The sequence below is a fragment of the Ambystoma mexicanum genome, chromosome 9, assembly GCF_040938575.1.
Source record: "Ambystoma mexicanum isolate Mex_15411 chromosome 9, UKY_AmexF1_1, whole genome shotgun sequence".
NCBI classification, from domain to species: domain Eukaryota; kingdom Metazoa; phylum Chordata; class Amphibia; order Caudata; family Ambystomatidae; genus Ambystoma; species Ambystoma mexicanum.
Window position 1 is genome coordinate 807684311 of NC_090931.1, and position 19403 is coordinate 807703713.

The 19403-nt window shown below is 44.7% G+C and overlaps 1 protein-coding gene across 2 annotated transcripts in view; it reads left to right on the forward strand.

Moving 5' to 3' along the window:
• TYW5 (tRNA-yW synthesizing protein 5) overlaps positions 1-19403 on the forward strand; it is a 153313-nt gene that overhangs the window by 122995 nt on the left and 10915 nt on the right. For both annotated transcript variants that reach the window (XM_069615798.1, XM_069615799.1), the window contains one exon: positions 2470-2586. In XM_069615798.1, coding sequence (XP_069471899.1) covers positions 2470-2586 — 117 coding nt within the window. The remainder of the gene's footprint in view (positions 1-2469; positions 2587-19403) is intronic.

Sequence of the window (19403 nt, forward strand, 5' to 3'; positions counted from 1 at the left end):
GCCTGAAAGAGAGCTGAGAGTCATCCGCATAGCATTGAAAATTGGAGCAGAAAGTAGCGAAGCGGTGGGCAAGAGGTGCCAGGTAGTGGTTGAAGAGCCAGGGAGAGAGGTTAGACTCCTGGGGAACACCACAAGTAGAGAGAGAGAGAGATAGAAGAGAGGAAAGACCCAGTTGTACCTGAGAGGGTCGGTTGGTGAGAAAGGAGGTCAACCCGGCCAAGGCTTGATCAGTAATACCATGGTTGTCGCCGAGGCGATTGAGCAGGATGGCATGGTTGACTGTGCCAAAAGCAGAGGATAGATCGAGGAGAATGAGGACAGAAGGGAGATTACAGTCAAGATTGGAGAGCAAGTCTTCACAGGTGTTCAGGAGAGCAGCTTCCGTGCTTCTGGCAGCTCTGAAGCCAGACTGGTGGTCATGGAGGCAACCAACATATTAAGTATGTAGATTAAGCTGGGAGATGGATAACTTTTCCAAGAGTTTGCCCAGGAAAGGAGTGATGGAGATCGGGCGATAGTTTGCCTGAGAGGAAAGATCGGTCAAATGTTTTTTGAAGGGGGTGCACAAGAGAGTGCTTAAGGGGGGGGGGAAAGTTCCAGTGGTAAAGGAGAGATTGCAGAAATCGGCCAAGGCTGGAGCAAGGGTGTTCATGTGGTCCTTGTTGGTTCTGTATGAGCAGGGGAAAACCTGTTTTGACCAGACTTTCATAGATCGGACTTGTCTAGAAACATTGTCAGGGGTGAACAGGGGAAAGGAGGAAGAGAGACGGCCTCAGACGGGCCAGTAGTGATAGAGGAGGTAGAGGAAGCGAGGGTGGACAGCCATTCAAAACTATTCTTATATCAGGAATTAAGGTTTAGTGTCTAATACTTCGGCAAGGAGGAGGGTTGGATAGCTTCAGACCCTCTGGTTAATGAACCGTATCTTAAACTCCAAAAGAGCAAAGTGACTATTGGACGAACCCCAAGTTAATTGGGAAAGTTCTCAAGTTGAACCAGGCATTAGACTTGCTCTGACAATCCAGAGTCACCAGCTGAACGATTTCTTCAATCAGTGGATGTGAAAAGAGCTCTAAATGATTGTGTGCTGCACTTGGATACTTTGCCATTCTACTAAATTGCCTATTGCCTTTTGTCCAATGGTATGGGCAGACGTTTTTCCAAGGTGGGCATTGACAGGTGTCTGTCAACCTCTATCGGTTTCTGCCATTAAACAGATGGTAGGCCTTATCCCAGGGTAGACCCAGACAGCATTCCACAAGAGCAGTGGCATTCACTACCTACTTGTTTGCAGATGTTGTCTACCTTGAGGCCATCTGCAGGTCATCAACGTGGAAGGTTACTCCTACACAAATGTTCACTGTATTGATAAGAAGGTGGTGAAGGAGTCCAAGGTCAAGATTTAACAACTTTTTAATCTATTGAACAACATGTGAATCTAAGAACAAGCCCCAGTGCTGGAGAAGAAAACGTTTCTTTTTTGTTCCTAGAGTTCTCCAAAATTGGCATCTATCATAGATTCACATGTGACCCGCTCTCTGACTCTGAGGCTCAATGCTGCGTGCTTTCAGTGCGTTACCAGAATTTGAAGATGGTCTCCAAGGACTGAGGTAAGGGGGACTGCTGCCCATTCTCCAGGAGGCAAATGGTTTGAAAGGAAGGTATTAGACCACTGAAGTGAAGGCAGTTTTTTGTTTATGTACATGTAAACTGCTTTTTTAATGTACCAAGGATTCCCGGCCCAACAATGGGGAACATTCAATAGCATGTGAATCTAGGAAAGATAACAGTGCTGGAGAACTGTAGTTCCCTCTCATGCTTCTGCTTCCATCCTTTGGTCCAATGCAGCACTTTGCGACTATTCAATCAATGTCACTTAAATCGTGTTCCTCACGTCCCTCTATCCCCTTCCCCTCCCTTTTCACTGTTTCTCTTTTACCTCTTCTTTTCCCTGACAGAGGTTTGTGGTGGTATAAGGGCGGCGTAAGTACAACACCAGCAAGCAATATTGAATATATATTCTTTATATCAAATATGTTTCCCGTTACCTGACCTATTTAGTGTAATAAAAATAAACTATTCTTTATATTCAAACTTAGAGCATATCGTTGATAGCGGTATGCTTTTTAATACCAATATTTTTTTCATGTGCTGTTGTTTTAGTATGAGACCCTATTTTAGTAATCTTTATTTTCTCAACAGTATTTTCGCAAATCGATATTTTGAAAATGTTAATATCACATACAGCTGTGTATATCACTGTTTGTGTGCTGTGCAATATCATGAATGTTCCTTTACTGTCTCCATTGTACAGACGCCATGATACCCGAGGGTCTGGGCATTACCCAAATGTAATAAATAAATAAATAAATAAAATGGCACATTTACCATGATCATGTCATAAGGCAAGTCCTTGATTGCACTGCTCAATGGGCATGCTCGTTTATTATTCTCCTCTGACCGATTTAGGAGACAAATCTGAGGTGTTGAATGTTGACAGCCCAGACTTGGAGAAGTTCCCGCTGTTCTGCAAAGCCACACGCTACGAGTGCCATTTAGAACCAGGAGATGTGCTCTTCATCCCAGGTACGAGGGAAAGGAATGTTTTCAATGGATGGAAGTGGGTAGTTTTTGTGCGAAATGGATTTACTTTCAATGTATGGTGCACTGTTGGCCCCTTGCCATTCTTTTGTGCTATCTATATTTAAGAAAATACATGTTACACTCAAAACTCTGTGCCAGAGGTTTGAAGAGATATGTAGAAAGAAATGTTTAGTGTGAAGTTGCACATGTGTAGTAAATCAGAGGGAGTATCACAGCTTCTGAGGTCAGAACATTGATTCACAAGGTAAACCAACATCATCATGTTAAATGGCACACAAAGGTAATCAAAATAGGAGCACAATAGTAACTATACCCAGTATTCGTATCCCCCATCCCTTTGAATTCTATGATTGGAACACATTCCCATTGAACCGTACCTCGGAAGCTCCTCTCCTTCCAGCTGCCCCTGGTTCATTGTAATGTGTCCACTTAAGCAGAAGGACATGTACAGTTCCTCTGGAGCTTTCGAAATTGCTAGCAGTTACCCTTTAGTATTAAAAAAAAAAAATACGGTTTTGCACACTTGCATATTTACAACCTGAGACTTTAGTTTTCTAATTAAAACTATATATGTTTTTTGTTTAGTTTGTTAAATTTCCCATCACACTATTAACGTTGTCTAGCCTTTTTTGAGAAATAACTTGTCAGAAGCCATTTTGAGCCCTATGCTTTTCTTGTCTTCCCAGGATCGTCTTCCATTATAAAGTTTAGCTTTAAGTACGTCTTACGCGTATCAAATACTTAGATTTGGAATGGGCTTCTTCAAGGTCCTTGATTTCTGGTTTAAATCTCTTCAGACTATTAAAGGCATGGTCTAGTAAAAATGTGTATTGTCCCTACGGGTCGGCCATGTTTTTTTAAGCCTAAGTGGCTCGATTTTAGAAAACTTTCCTATGGGCCTTACCCGAGTTTTTCGTCCATTGAACGCACGCGAAAACAGGCACCAGGGAGCCGCCATTTTGTGATTCCTATCACTTGCCACATCGCCCTGGCTGACCTGCTTTTGCGGCACTAAATCGATTCCCCCGCCCCTGAGCCTGACATTATCAAAACATTAATATTCCCCGCCTCTCTCCGTGACGTTACTGTGCTGCGTAGGCAAACGCGCCCAGTCGTCTTCTACGCGACTTCACACATAACCCGGAAACCAACACAGACCATCTCACAACACAGCGCACCTGTACTTTACAATCAAACAGCAACACGGTACATTTGGCAAAGTACATTTATTTGACATTTATTTGACATTAAATGTTTAGAGAATATTCAGCAATTGCCATATGAACTCCGAAAGCCATTTATTTTCTTTTATCTGTATCCGCAATGGTACACAGGGTGTTGCTTTTCGTTAAAAGAAGCACTTTGGAAGCACGGTGAACCGCAAGGCTGTTCCATCAACTAGGCACTAGTCCATCGTAAAGGTTGATATGTTGCTTCTAGCCACTAGTACAGCGTAAGGGCATATGGGCCCTTGGCGATCGTCCCATAAAATTGTCAGTGTGCTCCAGTTGTTCACACGAAGCTGCAGGTGTCTCACGAAGAAACCGTCTGCCGGTGTCTCAAACCGATGGCAGTAGCAGAAGGGGAGCAAATACCTGTTATGAAAACAAAAAATGTATAATTAGTCTCGCCAGCCGATCTTCATTAATATTACTCATTTTATTTATTACAGCCGATCAGAAACTACTTGCTTGCAAGGATAGTTCAATGGAGTATGTTTGGCTCTAAAATCAATGCGAAAAGTAACGAAATAAATCGAGGCCAACACACAATGATGAACGACAGTTAGTCTACATGCGTGAGGAATGATATGATATATGATATGGCATTTGTAACGTGCATATACTCAAGTGTTTCAAGGCGCAACGAGGCAGGTGGGGAACAAGGGCAGACAGACAATGATCCTACTAGGCCAGGTGTCTTTCTGATCGCGCATGGGGAAGGGGGGAGGGGGGTAAAAGTGCTGTACATGGTGAGTCGAATACAAGATAAATAATAGGGCCAGCTGGTGGCAAGTACAAGGTAAATGCCGGGAGAAGGGGCTGAAGGATACAGAGACAGTCCCGTAGTGCAGGTAGGCAGTGCAGGGAAAAGTGGCTGGGCAAAGGACCGAGATCGGTGAGACCAGTGGACCTGCATGCCCATGTGCCCACTACGAACACGTTTTCCTTGCTTTTCCTAGCTCTTCATTCATTCATTTATTCATGCATCCATTCATTAAATCTTCATTCCGGTATAAAAGCGTGTAAAGATTTACTCGCATTATATTTGAAATTTCCATTGTGTCTCTTCGTAATGCAGTCTGTAAAATGGACCGTGCTCTTGACAATGATTTTTCGTATACTGAACTAAAATGAAATTCGGTCTAGTTTCTGAATTTTCTGCCTTATCGTCTCTTACGTTATTGCGCACCCCCTTCAAATGTAGTTCTTTCGGCATGGTCCCTGTCTCAAGGTCAAAAAACAATAGACCTTTATACTTCCAGTGCGACTTGTGGGCCTCTTCTGGGCGCGAGCTGAAAATCAAAGCCGCTGTCCTTCGCATTCTTTATTTGCAACATCACGTAGTAAAGGCATCTGTGAGAACTTGAAGTTTAGAATCTATGTAGGGCGCCTCAATGTGCAAATGCGAACTGGCTTCTCTTCCAAATGCCACGGCCCGCTTGTGCGTTCTAAGTCCCCCAATTTTGTCCCCGTTGTCGGAGAGCTTTGCAGCCCAAATGGAGACATTTAATTTTTGGCGGAAGGTCAGGGAAAGTATAAAGTACCGCAGGAGTTGAGTTAAAAGTGAGATTTATTGTTTGTTTGTTTGTTTTATTATTTGCAATACGCAAGCCTCCCCTCCGTTAACAGTGCGCAGCATTTACATTTACATGAGATGAGACATGAGAAAAATATATACATACACATATATGAGGTGAATAGAGAGAATTCAAAGATGACACCCAGCTTGTTCGCCACCCATGATGGTGAAGGTAGGGGTTAGGATTACAGGTACACTGTACAATAACATTTATTTACAAAAAGACAATCATATTGCAATTATTTAAACCGGGATTTGTACTCACAACCAGCTGTGCTTCGGGTGGACATGGCACAGTTGCAATGTTCGGTGGCAATGGATCACTGCTCTGCACAGAAACGTCCAAAATTCCATATCTGTGCTTCTCTAACACAGCAACAATAAGGCCTTTCACAAAGTTGAACTGCATTTCATCATAGACTGGTTTGATCACCCATTGCTTACTTTGTTTTGAAAACACCTTAGTGTAGCGAGGCATCCTTACTTTACCCCTAGTCCTAGATTGTTCACGTCAGACATTGCTGTTATGGGCCAAGACCGCTAGTAGAGTGCGATGTTTCATGCCCCGAAAGCTAAAATGCAAGCGCTTTGGACTGTACTTTAGGCACATATTGTGGAACACCTCCAAATCTCCTGTGTGACAGAATTCTGTCAGTCCTCTCAAATCTCTTGATAGAGTTTTGTCAAAAACAATCTTCTCAATGGCTTTGTGTGTCGGTGAAGATGGAATCAACCACTTCTTCTTCCTTGCCTCCTCTGGGGACAAAGGGTCATGTTCACATTGGTGGAAATGTAGGTTTTCTGACCAGCGGTGAACGTTGGTACAGTGGTGCATCAGTGACCGCCATTTCTCAAGTAGTATTTCCACTGACCCTTCACAAGTTTTTGAGCTCCACCAAAGATGGTTGGTGATAGACTGGGACCACTGCAAAATACTTTCAAAACCTTTTTTTTTTCCTGCAGCCAAGATTTTCTTACTGATTGATTTAGCAAGATGCCATACGTCAAATTGATGTTTAATAAGCGGGAACTGCTCTCTCATTGTCTTGGCAATTGAAACGTGTCTGTCCGTGGCTATGAGGTCGATGTGCATTCCCCTTGATTGGAGATATTCCACTGATTTTATAAATCCTAGTTTCTCCATGGCCACTGAGGATGTACATTGTGTTACCTGCACGACCACCAAACTCACAATTTTCTTACTATCCATGTCCTGAAAGTGGTAGGTGCAGTACTTGGCAGAAAATCCAGGGCTGTTGCACTGTCCATCGCCGGCTAGCCTGAAACGTTTCCCTTCGAACGTACTTGCTAGAGACAATTGTTCAATTTTCCAAGCATCACTAATGGCCGGAAACAGATAATCACGTTGGTATATGTAGTACAGCGATTTAGAAATGAAATGGAGTCCCACAAACTGAAAGAAAGCCTCTAACTTTCTAAAACTGGAGCCACTAAAAAGTGATGCAGCTGCACACAGTAGATTGCCTGCTGGCATTTTCCCCAGCATCGTTTGTGCAGACCATGAGAACCTATGATTTAATCGACAGGCGGCATTTATTTTGACGTTACTGCCTTTTATTTGACGAGTAACATTAATCAATGGCTTCCCACATTCTTTCCCTCTAACTGAATGCCCACATTTCAGCATACTTATAATATCCATCAAACAACTGTCGAATACAATGTATTTGCTCTCTTTCATTAGACTGTCATCCTGCGTCAATGTTGTTTCGGCCTGTGACGTTGCGGAGATTTCAACACATTGGAAAGTAATATCGCTGCTATCAAGTTCTGATGCGTCTATGGATGCTGCGGCTGGTTCATTCTCTGTCATATCGACATCTGCTACTTCAACATTGATGGGAGAACACAACAATGTCGACATGTTTTTGGGTGGCAATTTTTTGGCGGGTGTAGATTGTGTGAATTGATCTGCAACTACTTCAGAGCTATCTTCAATACATTCAATATAATTTCTTGTGGTGGTGCGGTCGCACTGTAGCAATGGTCCAATGCAACTTTGCTGTATTCTCCAAACACAGTTAATTCATGTTCTGGCCATTGGACATGAGCATCTCGAGCCTGAACACGCCTCGCCTCAATTAATAGTTCCTCCATAGTGTACATGGTCTGGCAAGCAACATCTCTCATTCGCTTCACTGTCTGTGTATGTATAGTTCTGACACCCACGGGTAACTAGAGGAGAGATTGGAAAAGGGATGTTCAGTTTAAACACAAGATAAAGTGCAGTCCAATTGACTGGAAAAAAACATAAAATAGTCCCCAGCACAAACATTTTTTTAAAGTTATGAACTGTTTGTAACTAACCTTTTTTGGGGTTTTTTTCTTTGCAACTTTTTTGACTCGACCTTCAACATCTGCACGCTGTAGCTCCGATTCGTTTCCGCATGTCCTCCCTGCCTCTTGCGCTGCAACGACTATATTTTCTGTATCCGCATAGACAGCACGGAATGAGGCTCCATCGTCTCCCTGAAACATAGTACTTTCATTACTATGTATCAAAATATTGTTAGCATAAAACACACGTGAGGACGAACACACAGGTACATCTCAATAGCCAAACACGATTTAAACGTGTGCAACAATCAAACGACAAGTATTAGACCTGTGATGATCTATTTAGATGGAACTGTCAGTATCCATACCTCTGGCTCTGCATGGACTGCCATGAATGGTTGTATTGGAGAGGAGGCATCAGGATCTCCCTGAAACACAGTACTTGCATTAGTATGGTTTTCAATATTGGAAACATAACACACACTTGGGGTCGATGGCACAGGTACATATAAAGAGATGACCACAAATGATTGTCTAAAACAATCAAGGAAAATATAAATATGCAGATTTCATCGACTTATTTCTCCGATTCCTTTACATCGGCATCATCAAAATGGGATGTTGTGATTGTAGTGGAAGCTCCGTCGTCTGCCTGAAACACAGTACTTGCATTAGTATGGTTTTCAATATTGGAAACATAACACACACTTGAGGTCGAACGCACAGGTACGCATAAAGAGATAACCACAAATGATGCATTGTCTAAAAGAATCAAGGAAAATCTAAATATGATCACATTTCATCGAGTTATTTCTCCGATTTATTTACATCTGCATCATCTAAATGGGGTGTTGTGATTGTAGTGGAAGCTCCGTCGTCTCCCTGAAACACAGCACTTGCGTTAATAGGGAAGAAAGTATAGCAAATGGAATCACGTTATATGATCACGCATGATGGAGCTGTCAGTATCCATACCTCGTGCTGCTGAAGAATATCTATGGATGTTGCAAATGTAGTGCGCACTTCCGAAAGCTGTTGCGTCGATTTGTATACGCATGGTCCCGCTTCCACTTCCCCTGGAATTACTTGAATGTCGGGCTCCGCATCAAGTGCAGGGGTTGACGCTCCATCAACTGCCTGAAACGTAGTACTTGCATTAGTGAGGATTACAATAGTGAAAACATAACACACACCTGGGGTCGACAGCACAGGTACATATCAACGGCTAACCACGAATGAAACTTTGTGTAGAACAATCAAACGACAAGAATTCCAGCTCTGATGATGACGCTCGATGGAGCTGTCAGTATCCATACCTCCTGTTGGTGAAGAACATCTAGAAATGTTGTAGATGTGGCGGACGCTTCAGCATCTCCCTAAAAGACTTGCATTAGTATGGATAACACTAATTATAACTGAAAACAAACACCAGTGGACGACAACTAAGGTGTATATCAATTGGAAAGCACTAACCAAACATTCGGTAAAATAATTACACAATAGAATAAAACTATTACTTGACATGCATAAAACAAGTCTGTAGCGGATTAGCCTATTAAGTTTACCTGATACGCGCTAGAAGTGGTTGATAACTGCGACCACGTCAAGGATGTAGAATGTTCTTGCTTCAGATTCAAGGGATAGTCAAGAAGTTGTAAAGGTAAATTAATGATTGATAATGAAATGCCAATATTAAAAATAGCCATGTAAGGCGACAGAATACTTGAAAAATGCTCAATACAGCACAGTTCCCTGTTCCCATATATATACATTGCATTTGTGGGTTATGAAATCGAAAAATATTATATTGATAAATGTCATTATTCAAAAAACTATACACTCATATCAATATCGAAATTATTACAAGGGATAGAACACCTACAATATCAATTAATCCATTCGGCTACCTACACACTACCGCAAGGCCTAAAGCTAAATCCGGACACTTGACTCACCGGTGGCGGAATGTGGACGAATAGAGTGGGAATAGCGTTTTCGAGCAATTTCCGTGTTGTTCGCCGTTTATTCTTCTTTGTTACCCAAGATGTTGTGTACATGTCCAAGGAAAAGTGCCGGCTGCAGATGCGGTATCGATCACCCCTCTTGTCCTGTAAGACTTGTTGGACTCTACTTTCCAGCTCATCCAGTGGATATCCGCAATGTCTGACCCATTCTCTTATTCGATCAACAGTTTTCGGGAATACATGCATTGTAGTGCCTTCAGATTTCGCATGGGTCTTCGAAGGGCAACCGCTAATCGAACAGGCAGGCATTGTTGATAAATCTGAAAAGTAAATATCGACATTATTATACAATCTTCAAGAATAAAGATTTGATACAAAAGTAAATGAATCATACAATGATCAATGCAAGGTTTGTTTTGGTCGTAGGAACTATACCAGTTCATTATGTGCGGCTTAGTATTTGCATAAGTTGCAGACATGTATAAATGATGTGACTAAAATCTGAACATGTGACTCGTCCCTTGGATGTTCTGTCTTGCACGAGAAGGAAACATGCTTACAGTATAGACTGGACCCCCGAAGGATGCAATTCGATGACAATAGACACAGATGAAAATAAATAGATCTATTGATAGCATAGCAATGCGACCAATGAACATAGCACTATTGTGTACTCTACTCGCAAATAGATGGAAATTTAAAAATCTGCGAAATATGACTAGGATACATGGCCTTACCTTGACCAACAAACAGTTGGATTCAGCAAGCAGAGCAGTATGTTGCAGGAGAATAGGTGGGTGGCCACAGGTAGCACACTGATGAGTTTGCTCTAAGCGGTCACAGAAGTTCACAGATAGCACGACGACGAGCAGATTAGCGTAGATCTCAGTGGTTGCCAGGTAGCACGTTCAGGAGTTGACTTGCAAAGCACAAAGATGTTCTCATGAGACATATCAAGTGGTTTATAAAGTATTAGAAACAGGGGTGTGTTTGTGAATGAATGACGTATGTATGTCGTGGTATTAGGGGGGCGGCCTGCTTCAAGGGGAGGCTTGGCTGGAGACACTGGGTCTGAGGAGGCCATGTGAGCAATAGCCCCTTGGCATGGGATACCTTTTGAAGTGTACATGCAGTTTGGCACCTTGGCCTTTCGCGCCCCTGACGGCACGCATCCCCGGGTACGAACCGCCTTTGATAGAGGGGATGGGATGGATGGGCCTGGGGCGTGCAGATAAGGCACAGGAAGACTGCTGAATGGAGACACACTTATGTGGATTGCAGGGGGGCGGCCTACTTCAAGGGGAGGCATGGCTGGAGACACGGGGTCTGAGGTGGCCATGTGAGCAATGGCCCCTTGGCATGGGATACCTTTTGAAGTGTACATGCAGTTTGGCACCTTGGCCTTTCGCGCCCCTGACAGCGCGCATCCCCGGGTGCGAACCGCCTTTGATAGAGGGGGTGGGATGGATGGGCCTGGGGCGTGCAGATAAGCCACAGGAAGACTGCTGAATGGAGACACACTTACGTGGATTGCAGGGGGGCGGCCTGCTTCAAGGGGAGGCCTGGCTGGAGACACAGGGTCTGAGGAGGCCATGTGACCGATGGCCCCTTGGCGTGGGATACCTTTTGAAGTGTACATGCAGTTTGGCACCTTGGCCTTTCGCGCCCCCGACAGCCCCCCATGCCAGCGCTCATCCACTGGCGCGAACCGCCTTTGATAGTATATCGTTGCTTATCAATAACAAATGCCACATACCGGAGATTCTTGTGAGCATAGACCCACACTTCAACTGGTGTATTATAGTGGTCAAGACCCCAAGGCCTGTATAATCCAATGGTAATTGTTAGTATAGATATATGTGTGACTTTTATAGAGACATAACCTACTGAAAGACTTTGAACAAGTGTTATTTAGTGCATGCATTATCGAGAATATGTTATGTTAGCTTAGATACATAGTGACCACCCTGCTTCACAGCGTCCAGACCTTCACCCATTCGGAGCACAGATGTCTGACGTCCATCCTTGAATGGAGACACACTTGATTCATTTAAAAAATCGAAACAACCGTTGTTAAAATATATGTGGTTTTTTATTTTGTATCTTATTTTCATGACACAAAAATACAAGACTTTAAAGATTATACAGGTCAGGTTGCAGCACAGCGAAAGAAAATCCCCTGTACTGACCGCTGTCACTCGGGAACGTTTCTCTAATGGCACGAACGGCACAGGCGGGTATCACTCTTCGAACGCGGTGTCCAAGCCTCCCGTGGAGCCACCATGTAAAGGAACGATAGGCCACCAGCCTGTACCACCTGTGAAAAGGAATGAAACCAACTGTTTTTAAATGACCAAGATAAGTTTAATAAACGTTTGTTGTCAATGACAATTCTTGTAACTAATGGCATCCTGCACGGACAAATGCTATCTAGACAATGCACACTATTGAACGACTTACATGCGTTACAATAATATGTAGATGTAATTTTGGATATAGTAGAAGAACATGAAATAGGAGTGGCATGACAAGCAGAGTATACTTACTCGTTACTCGGATTACGAGGACGAACCGTTGCGCGAAGTTCGTGCATAAGCACCATCATTATTCTTAACACGGCCCGTGTGAGGCAGGCTGTCCTGAAGTCTGGCAGCTCGGTGATGCATTGCGGTCGTGGCTCGCCTTCCGAAATGTAGGGCAGGCATCCCGAGTTTTCTCGGCAGCAGCAGTTCTCCTCCTCGGTTGGCATTAGCTCGCACCGATTGCATGTGCACCAGGTGGAGACGCCGTCCATGCGACTAGGCCTAGGCTCTTTATCTGCTGATTTGTCCTGCCAACTGCCGTCCGAATCCCCATCGTTTTCGCATGCTTCCCTTTCCAGTAGTTCCTCCTCGGTATACTCGGGCTCGTACACGTAGGGCATTATTGTAGCCATTGTGTGGTAAACACAGTAAAATAATTTACCGAGATGGTACAGGTGTTCACACGGGCTACAAGCGGCGAAGGTAGCTGACCAGAGCACAGAAACGAGTTACAAAATACTCTAAGTAACACAGAGAGAGGAATGGAATCGAAAATCTGCTGCTGTGTGTTGTGAAACGGTCTGTTTATACTTATTGAGGAAAGAGGCATCCTGCCATTTCCATGGCGACACGTCATTAGCTGAAGCGCAGCGAATGTTGACACAAGACGTGCTTTGTCGTTGGGAAATGGGCAGTACGAGTCTGCTGATGACAGGCTCAGGGGCGGGGGAATTGATTTAGTGCCGCAGAAGCAGGTCAGCCAGGGCGATGCGGCAAGTGATAGGATTATCACAAAATGGCAGCTCCCTGGTGCCTGTTTTCGCGTGCGTTTAATGGACGAGAACTCGGGTAAGGTCCATAGGAAAGTTTTCTAAAATCGAGCCACTTAGGCTTAAAAAAACATGGCCGACCCATAGGGACAGTAAAAAATTTTACTGGACCATGCCTTTAAGCACTCTCAAGGCTTACCTTCTACAATATTTCAAAGAAATAATTTTATTTTTCAACTTAATTGTTATTCACCTAAATCGTAATGAGATGTTATATTCTTTTAAACTAAGGAAATACACTCACATTGCTGCTTAAACATATTTCTCTTGGAGTAGACCACTCTTGACAATGTTCAAGTTACGTTTTCATACAAATGGTAAAATAAGAGAAACTCCTTATTTTCCGCACTTAAGACATTTACTTCAATGGAGGTGTTTTGTGGAGTACTTATTTGTCATCTTGCAGTCACTTCATAGGGTAGAGTGTCTGCTGACAGATGGTAACTGTCATCCCAGAGCATAAGATGCAGTTTTGGTTTGCATTATGACGCAGTTTGTGGTGACTGAGATTATTGATGGCTCCTATTAAAACAACATCAACAATGACTTATGTCCACAAAGTGGCCCGGTCACTTCTAGGGGATTGGGTAATGGGTGTCGCGTGATTAGTCTCAAAGGCTTTCCTGAAGGGAGTATTTTGTATAGTTTTATGAAGGAGGGGTACTCTAGAGAGAGCCCTCGGAATTGTGCCTTGAGCTTTCCAGAGGCAGGAGTCCTCTACCCATGTGGTTTCATCAGCATATTTTGTGAGTGTAAAGTTTAGTTGGCCAGCGAACATGGCACTCCCTGATTGAAGGGTTAGCCCAGGGGCATACTGGGAGAAGCACCATTTTCATAGGCATTCAGGATCTTTGCACAGAAAGACTTTATAGACTATGATGAATGTCTTGATTTTGTATTGTAGTCAATTGGTTAAAGGTACCTTCAGAATATGGGATATGTGATGATTCCAATGGTGTCATGACTAATCTCCTGGCGGTAACCTCCTCCCATGTTATCAGGGGACGGCAGCCGCTACCTGATCACGACCCTGGGGGCAGCTATATGAGGGAGGATCACATGGGAGGAGACAGCCCCCGGGGAGCTGTCATGGCTTCATTGGATGAGGTATGGCTTTCTCATTTACCTGTGAAGATGACCCCTTTGTACCCAATATCCTCATGGCCTATTGCCATATGATTATTATTATTAGTTTCCCTAACAAGGGGTGTAGATACCCCTTGTTAGGGAAACTAATAATAATAATCATGTGTTTATATAGCACTTTAATCTAAAGCGCTTTACATAGGGCATATTTACATACATTACTATTTCTACCCAATCGAAATTGGTACTCATTTATCGACCTCAGAAGGATGAAAGGCTGAGTTTCCCAAAACTCTGTAGATCAAACTTCCACCCCTGGTCTAAAATGTGGAAGATCCAAGACCACCTTTTCCAGTTCTTATTATTCACCATAAAGAACTGATTTATCATTTAGAACTGTTGAAAGTGATGTGATTTTCCAAGTAATCTACATCACCCGACAACTATGGAATCCTTGTCCCTCAATCACCCAAATACTGGGATGAAAGGAGCAAAAAGAGCCACAAACCCAATGAGTGTTCAAGTTGTTTTCAAAGTGCACCTGTGCATGGAAGATTTAAAGACTGGAGACCAGGTCATAGAGGCTGCTGTCCAAAGAGGAAAGCAGGTGGTACACATTGACCACTTGAGCGCAAACAGGCTCAGCAGGAACGCCAACAAGAGCCAGTGAATCAACCCAAACACAGTGGGTACCCTAGGGTGTTTCACTGACCATGCCAAATACGAACTATAATAATCAAAGCCACAGAAGGATAGAAAGTAAAGAGATTGAATCAGAAACAAGAACATATATTTTGCGAAGAAGGCTCCTAATAACATATGATTGTATGGAATACAAATATGTGGGGAATCCAAATCGACTGATGTATCAAGAGATGAACAAGTTACTTCTTACCTTGTAACATTCTTTCGACGGGATGTTCCTCCGACGTATTCCTCATCTTAGATATATATCCTTCCAGCTCTGCTGGCCTCGGAAAAAATTTTCTCCAGAGGGCGCTGCGCGTCGACGTCCCTCGAGTCGATGACCCTCGACAGCCGCCGTATCGACGCTCGACGTCATCCTGCCTATAAAGGCCGCGCGCAGCGTCCGTTGCTCAGTTCCGTTTTGTAGCCCACAGTATTACTGTTTGGACTAGACTAATCACCCTGAAGGAGCGTAAGCTGCAACAACAAGGGAAGTAAAACTGCGGGGATGGATGGGAGGGTCGATGAGGAATACGTCGGAGGAACATCCCGTCGAAAGAACGTTACAAGGTAAGAAGTAACTTGTTCTTCGAAGGGATTGTGTCCTCCGACGTATTCCTCATCTTATATAGGCTCCCATAGCAGTATTCTATATTCGGAGGAGGGAGTACTGACTTCCCGCTGTCTTCTATTGGTGAATAGAATGCAGTACAGCCCTTCCAAACCTAGTCTCTTGACTAGAGGAGGAATCCAGATTGTAAAAACGTGTAAAGGTATGGACAGACGACCATGTAGCGGCCGCACATATGTCTTTAATCGGCACGCCTCTTTTGAGGGCCGATGAAGCTGCAATACCTCTGGTCGAATGAGCCCTAAGGTTTTGAGGGGGCTCTTTCCCTGCTAGTTTATAACATTCCAGAATGGCTAGAATGATCCATCTGGAAATGGTCTGCTTAGTTATTGGTAACCCCAGCTTGTGACCTGCGTAGCCTACAAACAGCTGGTCTGCCTGTCTTATCCTGGCTAGTCTACTAATGTAAAAACTTAAAACCCTCCTAGGGTCTAGTCTGTGTAACCTCTCTTCCTCTTTCCCCGGGTGAGGAGGAGGATAGAAAGATGGTAGGATAATCTTCTGAGAGATATGGAATTCAGAGACTACTTTTGGGAGGAAATTAGGCTTCACTTGCAGGACAACTTTGTCTTTGTGAAAGATTGTATGAGGGGGTTTACAAGAAAGAGCTTGTAATTCGCTCACCCTTCTAGCAGATGTAAGTGCTATTAATAAAACAGTCTTAAGGGTAAGGAATCTTAACGAACAAGAATGGAGAGGTTCGAAAGGTGTCCCCATCAGGAAAGTTAATACTAAGTTTAAATCCCATAGGGGAACTTGGAATGGTCTTGGGGGATAAACATTGGTTAACCCCTTTAGAAACTGTATTACCAAGGGTAATTTGAAATAGGATGGTTCCTCCGCAGTACGCTTAAAGATAGATAGCGCTGCGAGATAGCCCTTAATGGTGCCAACTTGAAGGCCTGAATTTGCCAAATATAGTAGGAAAGACAAAACCATTGGTGTACCACATGAAAATGGGTCGATATTCTGTTCTCTACACCAGCTGCAAAATCTGTTCCAACGGCAGCGGTATAAAGACTTTGTTGCTGGCCTCCTTGCCGAAAGCAACACCTCCATAACATCATCAGGGAGGTCCCAATCCTTGTACCTCATCCGTTCAGAAGCCAAGCGTGAAGGTTGAGGGTTTTGATGTCTGGATGGAGAACCTGACCTCCCTTCTGTGAGAGTAGGTTCTCTCTGAGAGGGAGTCGAAATGGAGGGCAGATGGACAAGTCTAGAAGGTCCGGGTACCACGTTCTCCTGGTCCAATCCGGGGCAATTAGGATCATGGTTCGCCGGAATCTTCTCAACCGCCTGATCATTTGAGGAATGACAGGGACCGGTGGGAACGCGTACAGAAGCGGAAACTCCCAGTCCACTATGAACGCGTCTCCCAGAGCTCCTCTCGGAGGAAATTCCCTTGAGCAGAACAGGTCGCATTTCCTGTTTAGGCTGGTGGCGAACAGATCTACCTGAGGGGTTCCCCAAAGGGCGAAGATCTCTTGAAGGACTTCCTGAGCTAGCTCCCACTCGTGAGAGACTGTGTTCTGCCTGCTCAGAGCGTCCGCTGTCAAGTTCTTCTCTCCGGCTAGGTGAACTGCCGATAGAGAGATTCCTTCTTGGATTGCCCAAAACCAGAGCTGCATCGCCTCTCTGCACAGGGGTAGTGATCCTACGCCTCCTCTTTTGTTGAGGTAATGCATGGCCACCGTGTTGTCCGTCATTATCAGGACGTTTTTCCCTTGTACAACTGGCAGGAAAGCCTTCAACGCAAGTTTGATGGCTCTCAGCTCTAACAGGTTGATGTGTAGTCTGGACTCCGATGGAGACCAACGACCGCTGATGGTCAAGTCGTTGGCGTGGGCTCCCCACCCCGTGAGTGAGGCATCCGTGACTACTGTTATCTCCGGCCAGGGTTGCCAAAACTGTTCTCCTTTCAGAATGTTCTCCTGACAGGCCCACCACTGAAGGTCTCGAGCCACCCTGCCGGGAACCTGAAGAAGATCTGTCATTCTCCCTGAGAATTGTGACCACTGAGTCCTCAGTGCCCACTGGAGGGATCTCATTCTCAGGCGAGCCTCTGGCACAAGGAAAATGCAGGATGCCATGAGGCCTAGCAACCTCAAAAAGTCGAAAGCTGGGAGACGTTGGGCAAGTTGGAACTTGGTAACCATCTGTAGAATATCTTGAGCCCTCACCTCTGGTGGCGAGGCTTTTCCCAGGGCAGTATCCAGGATCGCTCCTATGAACTGGAGTCTCTGCGATGGTATCATTTGAGACTTCTTTAAATTGAGGGAGAAGCCCAGCTTGTGAAGGGAGTAGCATACGTGATTTAGCTGGATCTGAGCTTGCTCCGGAGAAACAGCCCTGATCAGCCAATCGTCCAGGTAGGGGTAGACGTGAATCCCTTCCCTCCTTAGACTTGCCGCCACTACCGACATTAACTTGGTGAAGACCCTCGGGGCGGAGGTCAGCCCAAAAGGCAGTACTCGAAATTGATAGTGAGAGTTGCCAATTGCGAACCTCAGGTATTTCCTGTGTTTGAGATGGATAGGCACATGGAAATAAGCGTCCTGAAGGTCCAGAGATACCAACCAGTCCTGAAACTGAAGGGCCTGGAGGATCTGAGAAAGAGTGACCATCTTGAATTTGTCTTTCCTGAGGAATTTGTTCAATTCTCGCAAGTCCAAGATGGGTCTCAGTCCTCCGTCTTTCTTTGGAAGGAGAAAGTAAGGGGAGTACCAGCCCTTGTTCCTCTCCGCTACAGGTACCGGTTCTATGGCACCTTTCTCTAGCAGGTCTATAATTTCCTGCAAGAGGAGCGGATCTGGAGCTTTCTGAGAGCTGATCCCCGGTGGATGACTCTGAGGTATACGTAGGAAAGGTAGGCAGTAACCTTGGGCAACTGTTTCCAATGCCCAAGCATCTGACGTGATAGCCTGCCATACCGCCAGATGTTGAGTCAACCTGCCTCCTACAGGTGTCCTGTGAGGGAAGTCCTCAGAGTGGTTTTGGGGCGGCTGATGCAGATGCCGATGGTAAAGAGGCACCTGCTGTTGCTGCGGCTTTAGAATATCTACCTCGTCCACCTCGGGTAGTTCTTCTTTGACCCCTTTGAGCCGGTCGTCCTCTACCTCTTCCGAATGAGGAGTAGAAGCGAAAGGACTTGCCCCTCGCAGAGGTTCCTGCGGGACGAAAAGGAGTCTGACGGATTGCAGCTCCTAGGGATTTTGCTGCTGCTTTTGAAGTTTGCAGTTTCTCTAAACTGTCATCCGCCTTTTTCCCGAACAAAGAAGAGCCATCAAATGGCAAGTTCAAGAGCCTGGCTTGCACATCTGGGGCAAAACCCGACTTTCTCAACCAAGCGAACCGCCTGGTTGATGTACTTGCCGCCATTGCTCTGCTGATACTGTCAGCCGAATCAATGCCCGTCTGGAGGGATTCGCACATAGCGTCTTTGCCGTCCTGTATAATATTCAGGAACGCATCCCTTTCTTCTCCCTCCGGGATGCAGTCAGCCGCTGTAGAAGCACACTCCCAAAGTGTATGGCTGAACCTAGCAAGGGTGCAAGTAGCATTAACAGACTTTAACGCCATGCTACATGCTGAAAAGACTTTCTTTGCCATAGCATCATACTTTTTATCGTCCCTATCCTGTGGGACTGTAGGATAAGCCGTCTTGACATCGGTAGAGGATGCTGCTTGTACCACCAGACTTTCTGGGGATGGATGTTTAGACAAGAACTCTGGGTCTGTGGAAGATACCCTGTATTTTGCAGACAGTTTTTTATTTACTGCTGGTATTACATCTGGGGTTTCCCAGTTTGTCATGATCTTTCTCTGAAGAGCTTTATGAAAGGGCACCACTGGATCTTCTTGTGGGCCTTTATCAAGAATATCCGTGAGGTCATCTTGCTGAAAAGATTGTGAAGGTGTAGACCACCCCATGAACTCCGTAATCCTGGCCATTAAGGCTCTGTAGGGAGTTTCAGCATGC